Source organism: Pteronotus mesoamericanus, unplaced genomic scaffold (genome assembly GCF_021234165.1).
Source record: "Pteronotus mesoamericanus isolate MK-2021 breed Mesoamerican mustached bat unplaced genomic scaffold, CSHL_Meso_final contig_116, whole genome shotgun sequence".
Lineage (NCBI taxonomy): Eukaryota > Metazoa > Chordata > Mammalia > Chiroptera > Mormoopidae > Pteronotus > Pteronotus mesoamericanus.
The window spans coordinates 32,656,205-32,684,014 of record NW_026555027.1 but is presented as its reverse complement, the minus strand read 5'-3'; the positions used below and the strand labels follow the sequence as shown (position 1 = coordinate 32,684,014).

At 34.3% G+C, this 27,810-nt stretch overlaps 1 protein-coding gene across 1 annotated transcript; it reads right to left on the bottom strand.

Moving 5' to 3' along the window:
- Nucleotides 1-1,273: 1,273 nt before the first annotated feature.
- SEC62 (SEC62 homolog, preprotein translocation factor) lies at nt 1,274-27,606 on the bottom strand. Its single transcript, XM_054580402.1, has 8 exons — nt 27,519-27,606; nt 18,901-19,009; nt 17,681-17,786; nt 11,511-11,715; nt 11,234-11,326; nt 8,730-8,790; nt 6,729-6,848; nt 1,274-2,853 (listed from the first exon to the last, which is right to left on the bottom strand). Exons 1-8 carry the CDS (start codon nt 27,552-27,554, stop codon nt 2,384-2,386), a joined length of 1,200 nt encoding a protein of 399 aa, XP_054436377.1. The 5' UTR covers nt 27,555-27,606; the 3' UTR covers nt 1,274-2,383.
- Between the last annotated feature and the right edge of the window lie 204 nt (nt 27,607-27,810).

Genomic DNA, 27,810 nt, shown 5'->3' with positions numbered 1-27,810 from the left:
TAGACCTATTTATACCCACTCCACAATAAATCCTACATGACCCAAAAGCTCTATGTTTCTATTTTCAGTAGCATGGCAAACCTTAAGTTCTTTAAAAAAAAAAAAAAATTCACCATTTCATTGGCTAATTAATGTATACAGTTCTCCATGCTCTGGCATAAGAATATTTAATATTAGCCAACAAAGACAGCCATCTACTCTAAGGGACATTAATAGTGGCAGCCTTTTGGTTTTTGTATTTGTTTAAAGAGCACAACCTTGAATAGTAAAAGACACTGAGATGAAATTTCTAATTCACTTTCTAACCATAGTAAGAATGCCACTTCCACTCAGGAACCACCAGATATTTATAAAAATTTGTACTAACATTTTATAAGATGAGATATAGTACATTTATTATAAAGAGCTTTAGGATAAATATTGAGTGCCTGGGTATTATCATAGTAGTAAAGGTTAAGTCATTTTTATTTCTGAAAAACACTTTTGGTACCATTACCATACCCCCAAATAGGTATTAATGCTACTGGTGGTTAAGAAGCTCTGAAGCTATAATTATGCATCCCTTACTGTGGAAATAATGCAGGAGAGCTCTGAAAATGTGAGGCGAAAACACCCACACACTTAAATCAATACACATTTGCTATGAGGAAACTTTTGAAGATTTTAATTATTTTTAGAGAGAAGGGGAGGGAGAAAGAGGGAGAGAAACATCGATCAGTTGCCTCTGGTATAGACCCTGACCAGGACTGAACCCATAACCCAGGCATGTGCCCTGATGGAGAATTGAACCAGTGACTGAATTTTTGCTTTGCCAGACGACTCCCAACCACCTGAGCCACACTGGTTAGGGTGCTAGGAGAAAACTTTTAAAATGACTGATTGCAGGCTTGATAGAACTGGATTAACACCAAATAGCCACCTTTCTGTCCACTCGAAAGAAATACTATAAGGAAGCAACAAAACTATGTGTAATAAAATGTATCAGTATACAGAATTAGAAAAATTTAACATCTTTAGTCAAACACTTAAATAAGAAATAGCCTAAATAAAAATAAAGACCCACACACGCTACCTATTCAACTATAAAGCAAAATGCTCTCACTGTGGCCGAAAGAAAATAATTTCATATTCATTATCAGTTTATAAGAGTATAACTCCAAGGAATGATTATGCTCATAAATAAATGCAAGACTTTTCCAAAGATTTATAACTAAGATATACAAGACATAAAATCAAACTGCAAAACTAGCTCAAAGCAATTAGAGTCCAATGGTTCTTTGATGTTTTCTTTTATGCTCTTTATTTTAAATTGGTATTTTAGAACAGTAAATTATCTTTCATAGCAGTGCCTCCTGGTCTGATAATACAGTACACCACTTCCGAATGTAGAGATTTAAGATAAATCAAAATGAACATTAAGGCGTACAAACAGCTACTTTAAGTCTGTTGTTATTTAATAAGGATCGTTTTAATTCATTCAAATACATGGAATGTTGGCACAAAACTTGAAGCTGCTGTAGAAAGATCACAGATGTTCTGTGGGTTATTGAAACTTCCATTTCTCTAAAAACACACCCTTAAATGGTCTTAATTTTACAAATTTAAGTGTTAAGAAAATGTCTAAATAATAAGTAACAATTAAAATAAAATGTTTATTTGTAAATTATATACAGAATACATTTTACTTTATGACAAGGAAATGGGAAGAAGACCCATCACTTTCCAACCAATGCTGCTCCCTTCCTCTGTTGGAGATGACCGTCTTTCTCTGAATCAGATGTACAAACCAGCTTGGATTTCCTAAGTTGGAACAGGAGAATTTGTAGCTAAACTAAAAGTGCTATTGCATTACTAGTTGGCTTGTTTCCACAAAATGCTTTTGTACCCTGTTAACTTAGAATCTTAGAAATTTCCTGGTATAATTTTATAATCAACAAAAGGTAACTAGCAAAAACAATGAGTTTTAAGCATTTCATCCCAAAGAAATTGTGAAATGTCTACATAGCTATACATAATCTCAAATGTTCGTGTTTCTTTTTTTCTCCCTTTTAGGTATTTCAATTAGTCTAACAGTAAAAAGCCATATGACTATCAAAAATGCCATTAATCTAAATGTCATTGTGGAAAGTGCATCTTTGACAACTATCAAAATTAATGAGACCTACTTACTGTAAAATTATCAAATAGATAAAACTGATAAATGGCTTTTGACCGTACCAATAAGAGTATTCTATGAAAAGAAGGACTGAATGGTCCTTGGATGTCAAATACATTTCAGTAAATGGATTTAAAGAATGCTACAAATGTCACGTGTACATTATGATGATCAGCCAACATAGAAAATCCAACCTCTTGAACTTTTTTAGTCCCAAAATTAGGCAGATTATGATTTTTCATGTGATGATTTAGTTGTTTCTCCATCATTGTCATCTTCTTCCTCCTCTTCACAATCCCCATCTGTTTGTTGTTCCAGTTCCTCTTTTGTGATCATTTCAAAATCATTCCCATTCCCACTACTGTGTTGGGATCGGTCATCCTCCCTCCTGTCACTGTCTGTGTCAGAATGCCGTTCTCCACCGGAGCCTTCTGTTCCATGATTTCCTGGTCCTACCTTCCCCTCCTCATCTTCCTTTTTCTCACTGTCTGACTTTTCCTCACTGTCAGACTTCTGCTGCTTTTTGGTTTCAGATTTCTCATCTTTCTTTAAGTCTGCTTTTGGTCCTTTATATTCATGTGTGTACAGAGGTCTGAAGGAGTCAATGAAGCCCACATCAGCAGTCAGATTTGGCAAGAACCAAAAGTGGTGCCTTCCTCCAGTTATGAGCCAAATGATGAGAAATAGAATGCAACGAGCTGTGGGAGAAAAATGTCTCTAATTGAATAACTCAAGCACTGACTCTGATAGCAGGGGATATTTGCTATTCAAAAACTGGGAAAACATTCTGAGTATTATTATTTGCATATTACATGCTCCTTAAATTAAACAATTAAATCCTGATTAGTTTAGCAGCCATCACAGTACTCTAGACACAGAGTATTCTGCTCTGAACTTGAAGGTGTAATGTTACAATGCCACTCAAAAAATTACTTCTATGTTTTTTTTCCAGCTGGGTGCTGTTTCAGAGTCACTTATGATTTATGCATTTTGCTGTTACAGTTCAATAAGCATAGTCATCAGTTGGACAAAACCATCATATGTGAAAAATGAAGTAAATGTAAGGAACTAAGGTATCTTAAGAAATCTCTACAGAGGAAAAAGCAGGGCTGCAGGATGACTTGCCTAAACACTAAGCACTTTAGCCTTTGTAAGGCAATTCCTCCATAAAAAATATATTAAAAATTATACTTTTATGGCCCTGGCTGGGTAGTTCAGTTGGTTAGAGCATCATCCCCATATGCCAAGGTTATGGGTTAACTCTCCAGTCAGGGTACACACAAGCAGCAACCAATGAATGCATGGGTGAGTAGAAAAACAAATTGATGTTTCTCTTTCTCTCTCTCAAAACAATAAAAATTTTTTTTTTAAAAAAATTATACTTTCTGACCATATTGGTATAAATACAAATATAGTCCTGTATAGGGTTAATTCCTATGTGCATGTATATATATATTATTACTTCTGATTTTAAAAGAATGAAACTGAAAACACTTCTATGGGTCTGAGGCCATGTGCCTACTCTGCCTAAAGCGTGAGTCTTAAGTAAAAACTTTTGAACAATAAAAGAACATTTCCCTACAAGCTATAATTTTTATTGTTTTTTTGTTTGTTTTAGAGAGAGAGGAGGGAAGAGAGAGAAAGAACAAAAGAGAGAGTGAGAGAGATTTGTTGTTTCACTTATTTATGCATTCATTGGTTGATTCTTTTATGTGCCCTGACTGGGTTTAAAAGCTGCCACCTTGGTGTATTGGGATGATGCTCTAGCCAACTGAGCTACCTGGCCAGGCCTTTTAGAAGTTTTAATTTTTAAAATTAAGTAATTAAATAATGTCTTCTTTTTTAAGTACCAACCCTCTCCCAATATTAGGAAATAATATAATGCTAATGAAAGCCAGATCACTTAAACAAACAGGGTTTGTAGTTACTTTTGGAGCACTATATGACAAAACTATGGTTAGTAAATGGAAGAATTAGAGAATTTTAAAGTTCATCATAATGACTTATCACAAACACAAAACCCAGGATTTCATATCGTTTTCTCTTAATTTACCAATTACATAGAGCTAAGTGATTTTCCTATTTTTTTAAGTCATAATAATTATGTGAATGTTATAAACGAGTCAATTATGATATTTTGGTTTTTTGTTTTCCTTACGGATAATTATATCACTGTTTTCACTTAAGGCTTAAAAGAAGCTCATGTATGCTTCTTCCAATATTTTGCTTTGGATAAATAAAAGGAAATGGTTTTAGCTGCTTTTATTTATATGAGGTAGTAATTTCTATTTTCACAAAAGAACACAAACATTCTGAAAGACTATGTACATATTAGTATATTGTGGTATAAACATGTCTGAAATAATAACTTAAGAATAAATTCCACTAATAAAAAAATAATGAACATCTTTTAAGGAGGCTGTACAACTTTTTCTCCAATATAATTAGATGCTATGATATAGTTATGATGCTATAAGCTTTTTAGGGTTGTAAGCCAGATGGTTCATAATATGAAATATTGCCTCAAATCCAAGAGAAAACAATATGGAAATGGCATAAATAGAATCTAAATTCTCACCATATCTAACCTGGTATAGCCAAGTTCTAACATGTTTTACATTTTTTTTTATGTGACATTACCTATGTGATGTTAGATTACCAGGGGCAAAAGGGGGAGAATCACGGGAAAACCACCGTGACATATATTGTCATACTGTTTCTATACTAAAAGTGACAAATTCAGAAAACTGCCAAAGGTCTTACTTTAAATGGCAATATTAACAATACATATTTAAAGTAGCACCAAATGTAATTTTGACCTATATATAATACTGCATAGGATAATATAAAAGAAATATTCAGTTTATCAGTGGGCTACAGATCAAAATTATTTGAAAGTATGTTTGGAATTCCTTTTTCTAACAAAAAGAACAAATTTTGGGTCTATTTTCTGGTTTAATTCACAAGATTATTTAATGCACAGTGCTATTTAAGTCCATAGTATATTTAAAATTAAAAAATTACGGAAAACACAACTGGAGAAATAGTATTTTAAAGAGCAAAGTAAGGTAATAACCATAAGTTATTATGAATAGTGGTTTAAGTAAAAGATAAGCATGTAGGTTAATCCTATTCAATGGAGTTAAACCTTTGCTGAAATTTTCAAGGGTTTGGGAATTGCTGCCAGAAGACACCAACTTATATCTAATTAGTCAGACCGAAGTTTATGGCTTCTCATTCTTGATACACTACCAAGTTACCAGCTTCACAGTCTCAGATACTATTTCTTGGCCTACAAATTGTGCTGTGTTACACGCAGAAGCCTCAGGGGATTTTTCTCAAGATGACTAAGCTAGAGGAAGGGAAAAAATGAAAGATGGGTGGAAAGGCTTCACAAAGAGTCAGAAATCCAAGAGGAAAAAGAGGCCCATAAACACAATGATTTGAATGAAAACACTAGATGAGCTCCTGGGCCCATGGATGGTGGCACCAACTTAGGACATACCATGATGTCCAGGATGAAGGGATATGCAGAGGGAAATCACTTAGGGGCTGTAGGAGTAATAGTTTATAAACATAAGAGTCTATCATTGTCACACAACCTCAGAATAACATGCATTCACTTCAAATACTCTTGGTGAACTTATGTCCTCTAATAACAGGTATTAGATCAATAACATGGGTGTTGTTTCTAATTTTTATCAGACTAGGATTTTAAGTAAAATAATATTTGTTGGATTTTTTTTTCATGGTAAGTAACATGCTCATTGTAAAAAAAATACAAACAAGTATAGAAAATAACATTAAAATCATTCATTACTACTACTATTATTTACATTTAGGGCATTTCCTTTCAGTCAAACCCTCCTTGGCACTGAGTATTCCCACTTCAAAAAAAATCTCCCTAATTAAATAGGCAAACCCATTTCATTATCTCAATTTTGTTATTTGATGAGCATTTTTCATGTTATTTTTAATCACTTATTTATAATTTCCTCTTTTGAACTGGGTTTTTATATTGTTTTATTTTTTTTGTTATTAAAGACATCCAGAAATGTTAAAAAGAAATTACCTGTTTTCTTGTTTGATTTTTAAAAAACATTTTAGAACTCCTTAATGAACCTAGATTTTATTTTGGTACATGGGCACAAATTGAGGGCAAATTGATTGTTTAGAATCATTTATTAAATATATACATAGAATTTAAATAGTTAATACAAGTTTCATTTGCCTAAAGTCAAAATACAAAAATGTTTTACTGAAAATATTATATCTAAAAAATAACCACTGTAAAAATATTAACACCTTTGCAGTAGCTAAATTTTAATGCTTATCAATGTGCAGATTAAGCAATATTAAATCATTCTTCTTCAGAACAGACCAAATCTAATCAAGCAGACAAACTACTACTTCAAGCCTGAGTCAGACTTGGGATAAGACCAAAAAAGTAGGTCCATATACTTCTTGATTTGCCTACACTAATTTTGCTATTAAGCTTTACTGAAGCTCCAGACTACAATTCTAAATACTCAGTGTCTACCTTACTTAAGTCTTTACTAATAACAATACTTACCAACAGCAAGGAGGAGAATGCTGGCTACAAAACAGCCGGCACCCACACTGAGGTAATAAACACCTACTCTCATTTCTGCTGGCCAAAGGGGGAAGAGGGTGGCTGCTATCACCGCAATCACTGGAACAAGGAATGACAAAGATACACAGACAGCTTTTAGATTAAAATTTTAAATGACTTGGTTGAAATAACAGTGAATATATTCCTAGGGGGGAAAACTGAAACATAAACATATTGAAATATGTTAAAAATTGCCATTTTTATAGGTAAAAAGATGGTCAATTATCAGCCATTTCCCATAATTCAATTTAAGATTTTAATGACTATTCTTAAATCAGGTTAGGATTTTTCTAGTATAAATTACATGTAATTAAGAGGAAATTGTTTCATCTAGAGAGCAAAAATGATATCCATATGCAAAATAATATCCCAGAATATGATAATCGGTTTTGTTGCATTTATGACAAACTTGAAATCAGTTTCGAAGCAACAAGTATCTAAATATAAATAAATAAATAAATAAATAATTGAATTAAAAATTAAAACAAAGGTTTTTTTCCTGAAAGTTTGGGCCAAAAACACATTATAAGGAGCATATATGGTATATGGTATACAGCAAAATACGGTATATCATTTATAAGGTAAATAATCCTGGGCAAATTATTCTAATCCCTTGAAGCTAGGTTACTCTATATTTAATATGTGTCTGTTTCTATTTTTTTTAAAGGTTGTTGTTAAGGATGAAATGAAACAATGCATATAAAATATTTAGCAAAGTTACTAGTACATAGTAAGTGATCAACAGCTATCAGATATTTGGGTTGGAACTGATGAGTTCCAATCTTAAGAGCTATTTTGAATAACAGTTTATGATACCTTATTGATCAAGCTTGTTTATAAAATTAGCTCTATTTTTTTACTCATTAAATAATCCCACACTGCCCGCAGTAACACATACCCATGGTTAAAAAAAATAAATAAAAACAAAGTAAAAGCTATAAAGTGAGTTCTTCACCCAATTCTTGGTCTACTCTCCAGAGGTTAATTAGTATTATGTTTATTTGTACTCCCAGAGACTGCCTATATAAAATTAAAACTAGTTACACAGAATTTTTCTACATTAATAAGCTTATACTATTCTTACACTTTTGCAATATTTTTTCATTTAATCAATTCTAGATATCTTTCTATCAGTATATCCTATCTAAATCTTTAAGAACTGTATTGTATTCTAGTGGACAGTTTCACCATTTTCCTACTGAAGAACTTGAATTATTTCCATTTTTATCCTATTAGAGACAACAGTGCAACAAATACCAAATATACAACATATACATCAGTGCAACTGGGGGCAGCACCAGATAAATTCTTTGGGTATAATTATTAGGTCAAAAGGCATAGGCATTTAACATTTGAAAGATACTTGCTAATTACCCTCCTAAATATAATCTGAGGGATTTGGATTAGAATAGATCATTGTCAGTGCACACTTCTGAATAGATTCTTTGTGCAGCTGGATTAAGAACAGCCATGCGATAAATTCCTAGAAGTAGAATAGCTGTGTCAGTGTACATACATTTAAAATCTGAAAAGATACTATGAAACTGTCCTCCATAAAAACGAAAACAATAGACACTATATCACTTATTGGAGAGTGTCGGTTTTTCCTAAATGTTGAACCTTCACTAAGACTAGGCACTATCAAACTCTGTAATCCTTTTAATCACTGTTGCTTTAATTTGTATTTATGAGTGTGATTAAGTATCATTCATAATTATTGGTCATTGTATTTCTTTAACTGTGAGCTATCATTACCATTTGTCTACCAGATTGTTAATCTCTTAAATACCTTTGCTTTAATGTGTTGCAAATATTTTCCTCATTTTATCATTTATCTTATGATTTTAAAGTATACTTAAAAAAACTGTTTTATGTTAAACATTTTTCTTTATGGCTTCTACATTTTTATTTTCCTTACTAAATTTTAGAGACTATACTTACCAAGAATTAATCCCATGACAAAAGTTTTAAAGTGTACTGGGTCATAGATCCACACAAATACCTAGAAAAATTAAGGAACCACAATGCTTTCAGTTTCAAGGTCACATTAGAAAGTTAAGCTTCATTCTGTATTTTAGATCTTCTACAAGAATAACTTCCAACCTCTTAACATGAGAACTTCTTTTTGAGGTAAATATATTCCAAAGACCTTTCCTTTAGTAGTCGTGTTTCTTTTGGTGTCCATTCAATTAGAAAATTGTTTAAAAACTATAAAATAATGCACTTAAATGTCTACATACTTACACACTTTTAACAATTTGTTGATGTGTGTAAACCATTACTTATTCAACCTGAGGACCCACAGTTGTATAACCTTTTTATCCTTTTATGTACACTGGCATTTGAGTAGAACCAGTCTGGGCTAAGAGCACAGTTAAATAGATTCCAGCCAGGCCTATCACAGATCCAGCAGCTCTCAACTCCGCCCTGTTTTTTTTGTCACTGATGAGATACAAAAACCCATATTAAAGATCATGCTTAGTGAACATAAAGATTCTGTAACTCCTTGTAATAATTTCATTGCCTATCTCTCCATGGAGGGTCTGTAGCCCATAAATTTTGCATTAAAGCTAAATTTACTTCATAAAACAGAAATTGACTTCATTCAGAACAATCAGAATTCTGCTTAATCATTGTCTATAAAACTTCTAGATTTATCTCTTAATTTCTATAAAAAACAGTATTCTTCCATTTCCTGGTTCTATTTTGGACAGAACTCTTTATTGTCTTTTGACTTGGTTCTACTAACATTGGGGGTTACATTCTTCTTTTTTAAAACTGCATATTTTCGCTGGAAATCAGATCCACAGACATCACTTCTGCTAGTTAGCATTCTGAAAAAACAAGTTTTTAAATGTATTCCTCACCTTTGTAAGACTGAAGGTATGCTTCTTTCTACATCTTTCTACAGAATAAAATCTAGCCTTTTCAGGAATGCAGGCACCCATGGTTTTGCTCAGACTACTTCCTTTGCCTAACAGATCTATAATGCCTTCCCAGTGCACCTGGCAATGTGCCAGGCATCCTTCAAGGCTCAAGTGTTCAGGGTTTCCAGAACCTCCTTATATGATTATTCTCTCTTGATTAAATTAACTGTCCTTAATTGCTGTTCTTGCATTGTAACACTTAACATACTGTAACACTCTACCATGTTTAAAAGTTGGTATGTTTGCTAGACTATAGAGCTTCTAAGAAGAGAATTTTATCTGATTTATCATGCTAGTCCCAGCATATATAAAAATCTCTTGGCATATAACTAATGCTTAATGTCTAAAACTGAGGGTATTTGAGCTTTCATGTTAGGAAAGATGTGTGGTCTTCAATTATGTGGTTCTTAAGCATAGGCTCACATCAGAATAACCCTGAGACACATTATACAACACACACACACACACACACACACACACACACACACAACACACACCACAGTGTCATGCAAGTATGTCTGGAATGAGCCTAGGGCATGTTTTCTGAAAAGCTTTCCTAGAATTTCAAACTCATAGCTCCCAGAATCACTACTTTATATACTTGTATACTACTTTTGTATTACGTATAGAAAGAAGAAATAAATCTTGCAATTATCAATGATGAGTATATAGCTAATGTTTTTGTACTGGTTTAATGAACTAAATTAAGCAGTCTTCATGGAAGGCTACCACCACACAAATCTCCGATTACAAAAAAAAAAAAAAAGAAAAAGAAAAAGAAAAAGAAAAAGGCCTATCTTCTTGAGTAAATCATCAAGTAATGTTGAAAATCTTAGCCCCTAAGGTAGTGTGTCTAATTAGAAGAGGCAACAAAAACCAGTAGGTGTTCCCCATTAACCATTCTGTCATTCTGCTCATTTTCCTTTGGTGGTAATGCACCTTGGGTGGGCACATGACTGCCCAGTATAAAGAGCACATTTCTAAGATTTTACTGCAGGTAGGCATGACCATGTGACTAAGTTCTAAAGAATGGAATCCAAGAAGTAAAACTGCCAGCTTCCTGGAAGATGTCCTTAGAGGGTTGTCCCTCATTTTCCTTGCCTCCTTTGGATGCAGATAACAAGCTTGGCAGTCACTTTGCACCACTAGTAACAAAGGTAATCTTTACTACTAATTCCCTCACAGAGGAGGGAGAGTGCAGATGTACCATGGAGTGCAGATGTACCATATCTGTAGTGTTTACCCTTCAGATTTCATTGCTGAAAGAGAAATAAGCATCTATTTTGTTTCAAGCCACCTCTATTTCAGGTTTCCTATCACTTATACACAGCTGAAACTAATTCTGACTGATTTTTCATAAATTTAAAAAATCTAAATGCAGAAAAATTACTGATTTTAAAAAGAGTTGATGTTATATCTACATGGTTAGATTTATCTAAATTATTTTCTTAGTGAAGGCGTCTAAGATAATTCTAAAAACTATGGAAAACTGGATTTCTACCTATCAGCTACTCTTACCTCATTTCCATCCAGAAAAACTTGATCATCATGTGGTTCAAGCTTAAATTTTTTCTTAGTTTCCTTCTTTTTGGGAGTTCCTGGAGTTTCCTCCTATTAAAACACAGGTTAAATAGAAGAAAAAACACAAACAAGCAAAAAGCACACTAAAATTCATACAGTCAAAAGTTTCACTTTGAGACACAGAAATCAAAATCTCAACCATGGTGTTTAAGAAAACCCTAATGTGGTTATCTTAAGTGACTTTTAATTTTTACTTAGTCTTAGTTGAAATCACCTTTTTGGATTCTTCTTTTTCACCATCTTTTTTTTTTTCTTTTTCCTTTTTGATCTTTTCATCTTTTGGATTTTCCTTCTTGCTCTTTTTATCTTCTTCTTTTACACTTTCAGGTTTTCCTTTTTCTTTTTCTTTTTTTATATCTTTATCATACTTCATTTTCATTACTTTTAGTGCTCGGTGAAAAAATTGTTTCTTTAAAAGCCTTTAATAAAAAGGTATGACAATCTTAAAATACAGACTAAAAAGCAAAAATATTAAGCAAGACCTGAATAAAATGAGCAAAGACATACACTGGCAACTCACAGGAGAAATTACAATTAGTAAGCCCATGGGGGTGGGGAGAAAGTCAACCCCACCTCTAATTAAAAGAACTGTATGGCCAATTTGATGATATAAAAATTGTCAACCTAACTTTCATTTTTTAACCATATAATTTAGGTATGAGTTTGTAGGTTTGAAATTATCCTTATGAAACTTTTCTCTATGTTCCTTAACAGTAATCAAGACGCTACCTTCTTTAATGTTAAGTCTCAAATTCAAGATCACACAGAAAAGTTCAATGAATATAAGGTTAAGAAATGTTAACAGACTGAAAATATGCTCATGATTTGACTGATCCAAATCATGTCTTCTGGTGTCTTTCTCTATGTTGTGTTTTTTTCCCTCCATGTACTTCACCATTTAGCCTGCCATTATAATGAAATATCTTCAATTAAGTAATGAATAATTAAATATGCTAAGGTGAGATTTTTGGACTCTTGAAAACAACTCTCACAGAATCAAACTGAAAATTGTACAATATATTTGGCACAACACCACGTACATACTCCTTGTTTCACTAATTTCTCTCAAGACATTGTTCTTTTCTTATTTTAGTAGTTATTTTTTACATTCCTACCTCAGGGTATTTACACTGGCTGTCCTCTCTACCTGGAATGCTCTTCCCCCAAATAAGCATGTCTTTTTGGTTTACTACCTCACTTCCTTCAAGACTTCCTGCAAATGTTACCTTCTCACAAAGGCCTACTCTATTGAAAATTATAAACACACCCTCCATCCTTCCTCTTGTTTTCTGTTATCCTATCTATAATATTTATCTTCTAACTTGTTATGCCTACTTGCCCCTTTCTCTAGACTGTAAACTACTTAAAAGATCCCTGCTTTATTCATTTCTTTATCTAATGAATTTAGAAGCTCAGCTGGCCCAAAATTAAATCAATCTTGGTGATAGTTGCTAACCTTATAATCCTATTAAAAAAGCGGGTTGCTCTTACATTTGTCACCTAAACACCACCTTTAAAAGTCTTCCCAGTTTCAGAGTTCCTGATTTGTGCCTTCATTTCTGCCTGAGAGTACAACCACCAAAACAGAACTCACTGCCACCACCTGTGATAGTTAATAGTGACTATCCACCTTTCTACCTCCATGGATGGCTGCTCCAGCACATCATGCCACTTGTTAACTAGATGCCTCCCTCCTGTAAAATGACCATTTATTTCTGGTTATCATGTTGTGCCCTCTGGAGCACCTGTGTTTTTACCTGCCTGGCTGGGCTTCTTATTGCTGCCCAATTAGTACCACCATGAACATCTCCACAAAGCTAACTTCTAGGTTTCCTCACCTGGCCTTCTACTTGTTCAGGTCTATATGGCAAATAATTGTTCAACTGTCTGAAATGCCCCCAAAGACTTCACCATTAATATCTGCTACACATATACATTTGTATGTAATCAAACAAAAAAAACTGAATTGAGTCCCTTAATAATTAACTACTTATGAGTAGAAAGTGAGATTTAAGAGTAGTGGTGAGTATATGAAGGAGAATTTTATTTAGTTATTTTTTAAGCAGGTTTTTAAAAAATTTTCACCTATATTGATTGATTTTAGAGGAATGGGGGAGGGGGAATGGGGGGAGAGAGAGAGAGAAACAAGGATCAGTTGCCCCTGAAGTCTAGGAAATCTAGGGAAATCTATGGGATGATGCTCCAATTGAGTGGCTCAGCCAGGGCTAAAGGGGGATTTTAAAATTTTTGCTCTACTTTAGAATTTCTTATAAAAATTTGTAATGAACATATTCTAATTTTGTTTATTTTTGCACTTATGTGATATCCAGATTTTCTATCAGGAACATTTACTACCACTTAATATGAAAACAAAAATATATCCTATTCATTGTATATTAATTGAAAACCAGCATTTCATATTATAGTTCATATTATGGATCTCCACATATGAAGAGTATATGTATACACACATAGATACTGAGTACATATTCTCAAATGGCAAAGTAGTTATATATGAGACATTAGTAATTTGGACTTTCTTCTCAATCATTTTAAGAGTGGGAAAAATGTTTTTAATAAAGTAATAAATAAATTCAAAAGAAAAACATGGGCCCTGGCCTGGTGCCTCAGATGGTTGGAGCGTTGTCACATAGACCATAAAGGTTGTGGGTTTTATACCCAATCAGAGCATGTGTAAGAGGCAACCAATTAATGCTTCTCTCTAACATCAATGTTTCTCTCTCTCTCCCTTCCTCTCTTAAAAAAATAAAAATAAAAAAATCAGTGAACATATCCTTAGGTGAAAATTTAAAAAAATTAAATATAAAACTTTAAGAGGAAAAAACCCCTCTCCCTTGGTGAATAGATAGAGAAGGGCACAGAACCAGATTTTCCTACTTAACCCTTGCTGCACAGTTGCCTCATTCCCATGAAAGAAAAGTAGACTATAATAAACCAGTCAAATTGGTGTTGAAAAGTTCACGTTCAGGTAGATGGGTTCAAATACCACCTCTACCGCTTAACTAGTTGTGTAGTGTTGGGTAAGCTACTTAATTTTAATTTATTTATAAAATGTGGTATCTATCTCATAGGAATTTCTGGGGCTAAATGAGAAGCATATAGATTGTTTAGCACAGAGCTTAACATATATACACTAAATGTTAGCCATTACTGCTATAACAAAATCCTAAGTTTCATTTAATAGTTATGGAACACATAAACAAACACATTTGGTTTCATAAATCATTAATTATAGCATCATTCCATTATTTAATAAGTAGTTGTAGCAGTAATAAGTAGAATCATTGACTTATTTCTTAATAGTTCTTCAGAGAATGTCTATTTCAACTCATTCTATGCCTCAAAAGTGAGATGACATTTACTACTGTAATATTAGTGCCTCCAATCATTAAGCTTTAAATACATTATATCGTACAAATCATACAAAGCTCTCTGACATTTTCACAGTACTATTCATACTTCCCTATCTTCGTATGTTCTGTGCCCTTTGACAGAATCAAATGTCCTTTTTCCTTCTGTTTGCTGAGTAATCACCTACTTATGTTTCAAAATTTGAAAGGACATTTTTTTCTATGAAGCCATTCTTTAAATTTCCCTATCTCTGTCTTCCTTACAGAACATACTTCATTGTGGTAGTCATGAATCTTCTTTAACAGACTAGAATAGGTACTTCGGAGGCGGAACCAAGTCACAGTCATCTTTGTATTTCTGGGGCTTAGCATATAATAAATATTTGTTGAATAAACAAAGGGATTAAAAGCATCAAGTTATTAACAAACACTTATTGATGGCAGATATGTGTTCAGGACAATATGTATATTGAAAAGCAGTCAGGATAGAGGGAGAAACACCTGGGGAAAGTAGCAGGTTATGGCCAAGTAAAGACCAGAAGAGGGAATGAGTGTGGTATATGAACAGGAGTCGGAAGGACATTACTGGCCTGCTTGGAAGGGTGTTGGCCATGCAAAGTCGCTGGGAGAGTTAGGATGGTGCTAGATTAAAGGCTGAAGAGTTTGTACTTCAAACAAGCCATAAAGAGGCATTAGAGCATAGTAGATAAGTTTATTTTGTATATTATTCTAGACTTTGTTTTTTTTCCTCAGACTCTCTTAAGCCACTTCACAGCTTCAGAAAATGAGACTTGGAAGTGTCCTTTTGTAGTTTTGTCTATAGTCAAGCAGGAACCCGTAAGGGTCAGCCATCATGAGGTCTCCATAGTTGTACTAGAAATGGCGGTAGAAGATTACAAGAATCTAGGTATTATGTTTCCCTACCTTAGTGCAGTAAGGACACAACCTGACATGGATGGAAATAACATATAAAATGACACTGAGTGTATCTCTAGGACATTCTCTTTACTCAGGTCTTTTGAGCTTTTCATATAACAAGGTGTCAAGGCTCCTAAAAGGCCAACGAATGTAAATTAATGCTGGCTGCTCTCGTCAGAGATTTGGGCTTACAGATTTAATATTCAAACAGTCCTGTTTCCCTGCTATCTGAAAGTACAGTTTTCCTATGAAAACTTTTGTAAGCTGAAAGGGCGCACAATGAAGAATATCATCCCCCTCTCTTTGGAAATTCGCATTACATCACTTCACTTTCATGAAAGACCTACATTAATACCTGTTTTTGCCAATCTAAAGAAATCTAAAGAGGATTTTAGTTTTTACAGATAAAGCTATTAGCATACTAATGTAGATCTTTCACGAACTTTTAGAAAGTGGAGTATACTTGTACTGACAGGTGAATCCTTCATGTTAATTTTTGCTTCATTAAATGCATCATTGTTTTGTTGGTGGAGTTAGTACAGCGTGCAGTGGTTACAAGCATAGACTATGGAGCCAGACTGTTGGATTTATTTAGAATTCTGGCTCTGACACTTACTAGCTGTGACCTTGGGTAACTTACTTAACATTCTCTGTTTCTGAGTTCATTGCATCTCTTAGTTTTTATATCATATATAAAAAATAAATCTATTTTGAGGCAAGGCGGGGAAATTTGCACTTTGGAGTTCTAAACACAAAAATGGCTGTAAAGAAAAATACCAGATAAACCACTGTTAGCTTATCCCTGCTCCAACAATGAAATTTTCATTGTTTCTAAAAGGCCCATTAGCGACTCTTTTTTTTTTTTTTTATTGTTGTTCAATTAGTTTTCCCAATTTTCCCCCCATTGCTCTTCCAGCTCTGCCCACCCCCTTCCCATTCAATCCCCACCCTGTTGTCCATGTCCACGGGTCCTTTATACATGTTCCTTGACTCCACTTTTTGACAACTACAAACTTTAAGAAATTTTAAGTAATTCTTTAACTTTACAACTTTATAAACAAGGTTGTAAATAGTGATTTTTAAGAGAGGCCTCATGTGGCTGATAATTTAAATGCCATTAGACAGTATATTAGTAAATTGCTATGTTTACTACCAAACATAATCTAAAATGTCAAATTTCCACCTATTATAAACTATAGTGTCACAAACATAAAATATGGTTTATCAACATCTTAATAAATATGCTTAATTTTCTTTTTGTTTACTGGTTTTAGAGAGAGAGAAAGAAACATCAATTTTTTGTTTCACCTATCTATGCATTCATTGGCTGAACCTTGCATTTGCTGACCAGGGATTGAACCCACAATCTTGGCACTTGGGATCAATGCTCCAACCAACAGAGCTACCCAGCCAGAGCTTAATATGCTTATTTAAACCAAGGGGAAAAAGTGAAAAGAAAGACCAGCATACTTATTTCCAAGAGGAAAGTATAACACTCGCCATCAAAAGTTTTTTTTTTCCAAAGAAGTACTTATGAAAAACATGAATACATTACTGAACTCTTTATTCTTCATTTTGAAGTCAAGAAAAGGTAGATGTTGCAGCTGCCCTGATTTCACAAGAAATATATTAGCAATCACTAAACAAAATAGGGAAGGATACTGCCTAATAGCTTAGTGTGTAAACACTGAAAGAACAAACAAACAAAACCCAGGAACAACAGGTCTATTTGGAATCCCTGCCAAAGTTTTAGAAAAGACTCCCCAACTATTTGTTCTAGAAAAGACAGACTTTTTCTTTTGTTCATTGTACCCACTGGTATATGATTTTTACTGCTGATCCTTCAGTATACTTAGCTTGGGAAATGTATAAATATTAATAGAACACAAATAAAAATTATAAAAATACAATAGTCTTAACACCAAATAAGTGAATTTTCAGAGGTACTGAAGAAATCCAGTTTGCATGTAAAAGCTGTTTGAGGTATGTTGTAACATCACTATGTTTAATGAAGAAAATGGGTAAGAAGTTTCAAACCATGGAGAATATTTCTAAATTACTGTTTGGTTATCCTTCACTAAGAAATAAACACTACCTGTTGCAGTAGTCAACCACAGACTCCCTTGTTGTAAATAAAGCTTCCTCTCCTTTCTTGGCCTTTGCCCACTTTGAATCCAAAAGGCAATCCACTGCTTTTGAAGCTAAAGAAGAAATTTATTATTTTAATTTAGTTTACACAGAAATTTATTTCTCGCTAAATAATATTTTATAAGGCAAATTTCAGCATTCTGGCATCAAAAAATAAAACCAAGTTCAACACAGAAAATTTAAGTCTGACATGGTCATGATAAACATTCTTTAAAACCTCAATTTGTGAAGCATATCAATAAGCATCTTTTTAAAGTAATGCTGGAAATAAATGACATTCAAATATATTAACTAAGACAAGATAATAGGGAAATGTTCTAAACCAAATATTCAAAATAAATGTAAGTATCACTCATCAAATAATTACAATTACCCATAGTTTGCAGTATATAATGCTTGCTTTTTGCCCAAATTTTTGAGGGAGAAATAAGGATGTGCATTATACATGGGTATAATGATTACGTACCAAAGGTATAATTATCCCATGTATAATGCATACAAAAAACATGGGTGCGCATTACACACAACAAAATATGGTAAATGTAGGATAAGTAAAGCAAAAATCTTCCTCTCCCACAGTAATATAAATTGTCATTGTGCTTCACTGTAACCCACTGAGGAATAAGTTCTGAACTATCTACTGCTCCCACTAGAAGCAGCTAAATATATTAGATCTGAAGTGAATAGCATGTCTATTTTTAGAAACTCTCAATGAATATCAAAATCATTAATCATAATGGCAATTCAATCTTAATGGATCAATGAGGTGAACTCAACCACTATTTATAAGCTTTGAGTAGCATGCGGTAGATATAAAGAGAGTGTTAGGATTATATGAAGAGACAAAGCTCCTAAACTGGTTCCAACAGACTTGCTTCACACTGAATTCTACTGGAGTTTTACAAAAGGATTATCTTTATGTATATATGCTATCTGGACAAAAGGTACTATTAATACTGAAAATAAGTTATATTTTAAAAATTTCTTTTATCTTTTTATGATTGATAGTTTCAATCATTAAAAGAATAGGATAATCAATTGTCACATGCTCATCTCCCAGCTTTGCTAATCACACTTGGAAAACACTTTCAAAACTTCTACATATCTCAAATTTAGGTATCTTCGTAAGATATATACACTAATATAATTTTCCTGATGTAATCATACCAATAAAATAATCAACCCGGTGACCCATCATATTGGTGGACTTCGTTGGACAATTGAATCGAAGATACTTGGCTACCGCCTTCTCTTCTTTAGATGGTTCACCAACTTCCTGCAAAGTAAGAAAAAAGAAGTTAATTTAATATAATCATTTAGCTGAGAAATTCATGTACTAAAAAATAATTTACAGATCTGTTCCATAATCTTTTTAAGTGGAGCACAGGCCTTTCTTTCATGCTTTCTCTGGAGTAGACATGGTAATCTACACAAAAGACAGGATGAAGAATTTTTAAAATTACATGTCTTTCCAATACAATACAAGTTGATAGAGCCAAAACCTGTCTGTCTCTTGGCTTCAGCTACAAGACATTTATTTTGAGTTGTTTTGCCGGTATGGTAACTATACTGTACCGATTTACCTTCACTCTTGCCTGGTCTCTTTTTACCAGTTACCAATAATTCAAAAGATTAAGCAGTTGCTAATAACGAGTGCCCAAATGTCAAAGTAGAGTAGAAACAGGTTAACCAAAGTTAGCTGTCCCACTGTGGTAGCCCTAAGAACTATCTCAGGTCTGAGATGATGAAGATTTCTATTTCCTTCCCTTTCCCCTGTGGTTGCAAATCCTAGATACTGCCTGGTACTTCCTTTCTCACCTTATCTTTCTTTTCTTCCATTGTAAGGGTAAAGCTAAAATAAAAATGCAATAGACAGATAAATTATACTCTTTTTAAGGACTGTTTATGAAAGTGCACAAAGAGTTTTGGAAAGGCTGCTTTAATCTTTCTCTCTCTTCTTCCATTTCTTTCTCTAAATTTTCTATTACTTTCTTCATTGTTTATCACTCCCCATCTCTCTTTTATTTCCTTATATTCTAAATTACTTCTTTAACTTGATAATGCCTCCTGTGAATTCTTCACCCCTGTCCCCATATACTGAAGAAAATGAAGGCAGTCTACATTTGTATCTTACATATATATCTACTTTAGAAGTTGTCTTATTGCTGTAAGCTGTGAAACCAAAAGTACTGTCTTTAATTACATGTTTAAGCATGATACATAGACTACACAAACAATATTTATAGCAATATATAATGTAAATGTGACCAATTTCAGGAAAGTCAGTTTCTAAATTAATAAAGAGCCAAATAATAGTAAAGAATTACTTGCCAAGAATCTAGGACGTTGAGAACAATTAATGCTAAAGACAGCTATGTTTTAGGCAAGACATTCTACTTACATGAAACAGAAAAATAAAACCTACCTAGATCATCTGTTTTTAGGTCATTTTCCCACAAATTTCACATAAGGCTAAATTCAACTACATTTGATGAAACTAAGGAACAATTAATAACCAAGGTTTCAGCTTTGATTTTATCCTGAAAAGGGGCAATTTTTTAGATGAAGTAAAAGCCTGTGGCTTGGTTGTTGGGTCACCTGGCAGCTTTTAACTTTGCATTTCCCAACTCCTTTACTTCTAGTAGCTAAACTGACAACAAATGATTCTTATACTGTGGTACTACCCCATTTACGGGTTATTATTTATGTCAATGAAAATTAAAGGCCCAAACCACTCAATACAAATAAAGACTATAATAAAAACCAAGTATTTATATGAATACAAAATCTTTAGCTTTATATATTAAAATATGCATCATAGAAAAATAAAATCTTAAAATATTTCAAATTCAAAATCTAACACTCCAAGCTCACTAACATCTACAAGGTTCATTCCAATTTAATTTGGAGCCTAGTCATAAAGTATTTCTAACATGCTAAAAGGTGAAAATTCTGTATTTTAATATTTGAAATCACACTGAAATATATTAACGTGTTAGCTTCATATGTTAAATAATAGTACTTAATTATGCTTGTGTAATAATACACTGAATTTCCAGGCCTCATCTATTAGTAATTAATATCCTATATATCAATATTTGTGATACAGCCAAAAATTAATACTATAAATAGCTGGAAATGAGATACTATAATTGGCTTATAGAAACAAATTCTATTTTATAATCATATCCATATATGTCCATGTCCACCTCATCTGATATATCTATTGTCAATTTAAAGATTCATCTAATTAACTGATAACTTGTTACTGGGATATGCCTGATTAAATTTGATTGTGGGTGAGAAGTCTCAATAAACATATATCATTCAAATACATACTTACTTTAACCCTTAATATCTTTGGGATGCTACAGTCAATACCACAATCTATAAGGCATGATACTTAGAACTATCCAAAATAGCAACTGATATTTTCCAAAATGAGTGGCAGAAAAAAGATACTTTAGTAGTAGAATTATCAATGTGAATGCAGCTAAGAAAGGCCTCTTAGAAAAGGGAGCTGGATTTTGTAAGAAGGGGTAAGTTGAATGGACAGCATAAACACTGTGGCTGAGAATGACTGCAAAATTTGGCTCCAGCAGAGACAAGCTAGGAAGTATCGTGAGGTTAAGTGTGCATAAGTAGAATAAGGGCTAAAGAGTCTTCATGGCAGCCTGAGAAATTTCAACTTTACCCTGTAAATAGCAGCAAGAACATTAGTAGCTTTGGAATAGAAGGGCATAATTAGAAAATAAATGACTTAAACATACTATTTTGGTGCCCCTATGTAAAATGAATTGGAAAAAAAAATGCACAAAGGAGGGCAACTATTCAAGTAAAACGTGATGTGATGTGATACTGGACTAGGAATGGAAGTGTTGCTGATATTTGAAACATTTCAAATGTAGAGAAGATAGGACTCAATGACAAACGATGAATAAAATGGCTGAGTGAAAGATGTTGAACCTCTAATTTGATCAACGGAAAGGATAGTTTTTCAATAACAGAAATTTGGGAGGAAGAAGATTCTGGGGGTAAAAAACAATCATATCAAGTTTAGGCATGACAAGTCTACATTCCTGTCAACAATTAAACAATTTACTGAGCACAGGCATAACACATTAATCTACTGATTGTTGATAGAGGCATCGCATGTAAAATCTGATATTAAGATACGCAACAACCTGAAAAGTCCATTCTATTATTATACAATAGGGAATCTGATACTACATGAATTCACAACATTTTTAAACTTCACTTTAACAATTACTTCCAGTTCACCAAACTCATTTCCACACTGCAAAACAGACTCAAGTACAGCTGACCCTTGAGTAATGCTGAAGTTAGGGGAGCTGACCCCGTTCAGTTGAAAAATCCATGTATAACTTTCGACTACCCCAAAACTTTAGAATTGTCCTGTGGTATCCATGGGGGGTGAGTTCCAGGACCCCCAACAGATACCAAAATCCTTGGATACTTAAGTTCTGTTTATAAAATGGCATAGACCAATAAATGCATACAGTCAAAACTTTGGATCCACTGGTTGAATCCCCAGATATGAAACCCAGGGATACCAAGGGCAACATATTTATTGAAAAAAAAAATCACATATAAATGGACCCACACAACTCATACTCCTGTTGTTCAAGGGTCAATTGAAACCTGTTTCCTTTCTTTTCATGTCCTTGATAAAAACACAAATAAGCAACAATGAACACAACAGACCAAGAAAACATGGACTTGGATAATCTCTCCCAACTAGACACAGTTACTTACCCATTGATACTTTTTTAAAGTATCAGTATCTTCCCTTGAAATTGTAACTAAAAAAGTAGTAAATTCTATCAAGATACTGGTTTAAGAGAACTGACACCTTCCTTGCTCCTTGAAGTTCAAATCCTAAAAAAGTTTCTCTTTTCCTTTGTGAAATATTATGAAATAAATGTTCATTAAATCACATAAAAGTTATATATACATAACTTTTATGTGATTTAATATATATGCATATATTTTATATATATATATGTGTGTGTGTGTGTGTGTTTGTATATATATATATATATATATATGCTGTCTTTAATGAAAAGTATAGAGCTTGTGCCATCTGCTGGGGCTTTAAAGCCAGAAAGGAGGATCACTGCAGAAGAGTACTGAGAGAACATGACCAGGGAACACGACCATGGGAAGCTGGTAATACAGAAGATGCTGCCACGGAGTCTTCTTTCTCACTGCTCCCCTGCTGCAGCCTGAGGAGTATAAAAGAGTCTTAGCCTCTTCTTGTTTATATATTAGACTACAGCAACTCCTCTCTTTTGTTCCCTTTTGAATGTGAATAAATTTTCAGAATATTTTCATAACTTTTCTAGAAAACTTCTAATAAAAAGTGAAGGCCTTTTGGGAATAGCATGGCCCACTAATAAAGAGAAACCAGCTCATCACCTTCAAATGAAAAGAACTTTAAATAGCTCAATGAATGAGCTCAAATGTCTTAGAATGAGGAAGGAAAGAACCAATGTTCCGAGTCTGGACTTCCATCTTTGCACCCAAATACCAAGATGCTAGCTGCCACAACTTACAATCCAGAATTATATAAATTGAAAGTTTGATTAGAACACTCTTAAGTTATTTAACAAACACTATTTTTACTTTAGAATACATCAACACTCATATACTATAATAAAATAGGAATTACCATTTCTGTGTGTGTGTGTGTATTATTTTTTTTGCCAGTACTTACAATAATCTTTTTGAGAAAAAAAGTTAGATCAAGTGAGTAAGACACAAGCTTCATGCAGTCTTACAAAATTTTTGATTTAAAAGAATGAAAAAAAAGCTATACTCAATAGAAATAAACTTAATCTGTCAACTGAATTCAGCAAAAAAAAAAAAAAAGTTCATAAACTGAATTTGCATTGCATACAAGCAGTGTAGAAATATTGGTGAAAATGCAAGTAAGGGTTAACAGAATACAATCTGAAAGCTGGAGAGGGCCTTAGATAAATCATTTGTTTCAAGTCACACAGCACATTACTAACAAAGTTTTACAAGTCTCTGTATCTTAACCCTGGCAATGTCCTTCTGTAATATCTCCTTGCTTCACTCCTATTGTAAGCCTTCCAATAAACTTCTGGGGAGAGTTCTCATTTAGGACCTGCTTCCTACATTACCTTTTTCTTCAGAAGGTCCCAAAGAGTCAGACTGTATAGCCCTCAACTTTCTCTTTTCTTCCCTTTTCTGAAATTAAACATATTGGCCCATGATCTGTCAGAATTTCACTGCCAGAGGGACAGATGGGTGCAACAGCATGAACTGAGACGCAGGTCATAAGAGTTCTAAGAACCAGTAAGCCATTTAATGTCCTGAGACTCAACCACCTGTAGTTTGCCCCGTGTAATGTCTTCCATGCTTTTGGCCCAAACTTTCAGGAAACTTTTAATTTTTAATTCAATTATTTATTTATACTTAGATACTTGTTTTTTGTATTAAAAGGAATTTTAGTATTTATTTTTTTAACATATTATGGTATGAGAAACTTTATGTAGCAATTACAAAACACAAGAAGAGATATAAGGTATTTCAGGTACCACCCATGTATAATGCACATCCTTATTTTTCCCTCAAAAATGTGAGTAAAAAGTTCACACTATACATGGCAAAATACAGTAGATGCTTTCCATAAGCAGAGCACTAAATGGGATGATTCTCTCTTTAGCAAGGACAAGTAATGTTAAGTAGGTTATACAATTTAATATAAATATTTCAGGATTAAAGTATTTTAGAACACTTTATTCTTATGTTATCAATGCTGAGATGGAAAGAACATTCAACCGGGTCTAAATCTGGTTTTACTATCTTGATGAATGACCCTGGGTTAGTCATATGACCTCACTGAACATCAGTTTATCTGTAAAATGAAGGTGAGGGTTTAGAACACTGAGTTTTACACACAGTAATAGTTTTTGATCAGGGTCCTAAAAGCAGCTTAAAGGACAATGGTATGTAAGGGTGATGGTAGTGGGGTACTGAAGTGAAAGGGGTCTGGGTCCACCGCTCTGCTTTTATGTAAGAACCACATTTGTTCAAAAGGACTCCAAACAAATCTTCTTGACTGAAAATCCTTTTGAACTCTTAAAATTTCATGACATTAGGATTCTAAATCAATCTTTCTAGTAAGTAGCACTTTGTTAACCTATATGTATTTACTGTATGTCCTTAAAAACTTACATAATTTGATTTCTTAAATAACTTAAAATTATTTTCAAATATTTCATTAATTTAGATTGAGATCACTTTCATTTGAGAATCTCAATTATTAAAATTTTCCAATATAATGTCAATGAATTTGTAGCTCACTTCTGGTTTTCAGTGACCAGTAAAGTGAGCCCAAGAATGAAATGTGACAAAATAGTCCTATTCCTTCCAACTTTGATGGGATATCAGAATCTAAATTATGTTACACTAGAAAAAGCAAATGAATGTGCTACTTTTTAAAATCCTGAACTTGTCTGTATCAATTGTTTTCCTGAATATACAAATTACAATTCAAGGTCACTAAATCTACTAAACACAAATATCTTTTCTAAACAGAAAACACCAAGTAACAAACAACAGGGAAGCTGGTGGCTACGACAGAACTTTTTGCCCCAAAGTCTTACAATAGAATCTTTTCTGTAACTTAAACTCTGAACTTTGTCATTACATTTGATCTTTTTGTCTAAAGTGATGCCAATATTATAGTTTCTGAGTATCTGGGAAAAATAAACAAGGAATTTTAATAAGATATTATATATTTAAATTACTTTGTTAAGACTGTATAGTAGTACTCCAAGTAGCACTCCCAAGATCTTCACATTCTAGCACAGCTCTGTAGAACTTTGAGGATGAAAAAAAAAAATTATTTAGTTTGATTTAGCAATATGCCAACCTGATTTTGAACAATCAGATCCTCACATACTTATCTGATCTTCAAATAAACAATAATAAGTAAATAGGTATACTTTATACTCACAACCTAATAGTTTATTTACTGAATAGGTAGGGGTTAATTTTTTTCAGCATATCAGATTGCTTAATAAAAACCAAAACAAACCATCATAAATCCTTCATCCTTGGGGGTTGGGAGGAAAGGAAGGAGTTATGTGCTAAGTACTTTTTAAATGTATTTTTTCACAACCCTATGAGGTTCCTTTTTTTGAAGGTAAGTATTCCTTTCCACAGATTTGGAAATTGAGGTAAAAAATTAAGTAACTTGCCCAAGGTTACACAGGTAACAGTTACTGAAATGGGTACAAATAGGCACAGTCTGGCTCATGTTTTAGCTCCTAGCACTACCACTACAACTTCTTAACCTACCTTCCCATTTAATATAAAAATCACAACTGAAATACAGCAGCTATTCAAAAAGTGAATTAGGATCACCTTTACAACAATATTAAATCAGAGCTGACATTGTAAAAAGTGTTTATTAAAGGATATAAAATGTACCATATGGGTAAATATGAGTCTAGTAAATACAAATTTGACAAATTCAGTACAAATTCTAATAAAAGTCATACATTCATACCTGACCAGTAACACTGAATTCTGAAAGACTACAAATAGTGTAATTAGGACATTTCTTCCATAATAAACTTAAGCCTTGTTTTTTATGACCTGTACGAACTTGGAGGAATTTCTTTCTTTATGATCTCCTTCTGCACCCTGTTAGGAGCTCCTTTCTTATTTCTGCCCAACTCCAAAATTCCAAAGTGGTCGGGAGCATTTTAACTTGCATAGGTCAAATCACCTGCGGTGTAAGCCAATGAAGTTATAGTTTTTTTTAAACCGAAAAATAAAACATCAGAAAAAGTCATTCTAAGCAATGAAACAATAAGGAACAGAAAGAAAATAAATTAACAATTTGTGATTGGTATACGAACAATTTACAAGATGCTGTCAATTTATGATGACATATGAAGGTTTCTAGGCACATGAGCCGATGAGACAACAGACACCCTGAGTCTAAGAGGTTCCATATATTTAATCCTCTTGGTAAATAGCAAGAACGAGAGGAAATCGCAGGGATGAAATGCCCAGATGACACACATGTGGAACGAGGGAGGGATGTTATGTAGGTTACGAGGATGACACACCGAAAGGTTTCTGGGCGCGACCAACTCGTTGCAGTACCAACAGCGTTGTGTTTATTTACATTGTGTCGGCTGAAAGAAAGCCGGAGAACTACAACTGGACTACTAAATTAATACCACGGAGAAAGGAGGGTTTACGCCACTGAACATCTGGGTAGGCAGAGCGCCGCCCGGGCCCCCGAGGCAGCTGCCCAAAGCCACATTACGCCCCTTCCACAGACCTTCTGTTTGCGCACAAAGAACGGGCTGCTGCGGGTCACTCCTCCGCCCGCTTCTATCCTAATTACCATGGCCTTAATTTCGAGATAGCTAAGGCAAGAGGATGGGGCGGAGGGGGCAAGAGAGAAGGTGGGGAGGAGGCCGACTTCCCGGCGCAGGCCCCGGCCGGCGCGGGCACCGGAACCCTGGGCTGCCCATTCCCAGCGCGGCGCCTCCTGCCTTCCGCCGCTGCCTCAGCGCCTCTGCCTCGGTCTCCGCGGTTGCCAACATCGCCTTCACGGAGGCCCCTCACAACAACGCAGCCCGCAGCCGGCGGCCAAGCGACAGAACCCCGCCCCACCTCGCTGTCGGTTCCGTTCGCCCTACCAGGGGGCTTCCCCCGCTCCTTCTACTTCCGAGAGCCCTGAAGCCCCCTACCCCAAGACTCGGCTTTGCTACCTGAATCCGCTTCTTGTGTCGCCTGCGTTCCGCCATGTTGGCCGCTCCGCCCGGTTCCCTCTGACGTGGAAAGAGGAGGGCACGATGGAAGCCTCGCGAGAGCTCTCCGTGGGGGTCCGTTATGTAACCCGGGGGGTTGTGGTTGGCGCCCCGCAACGGAGAAGGCGGGCGAGAGGCGGGTATCCCGGAGGTTCCCCGGGCCTTGGCGGCGCCCTCTCCTTTCTATTCCTTCGGCTCCTTTTGTTGCGGGAACTGGAAATCGCAGGGTCGAGGAGGAAGTTGAGAAGTGGAC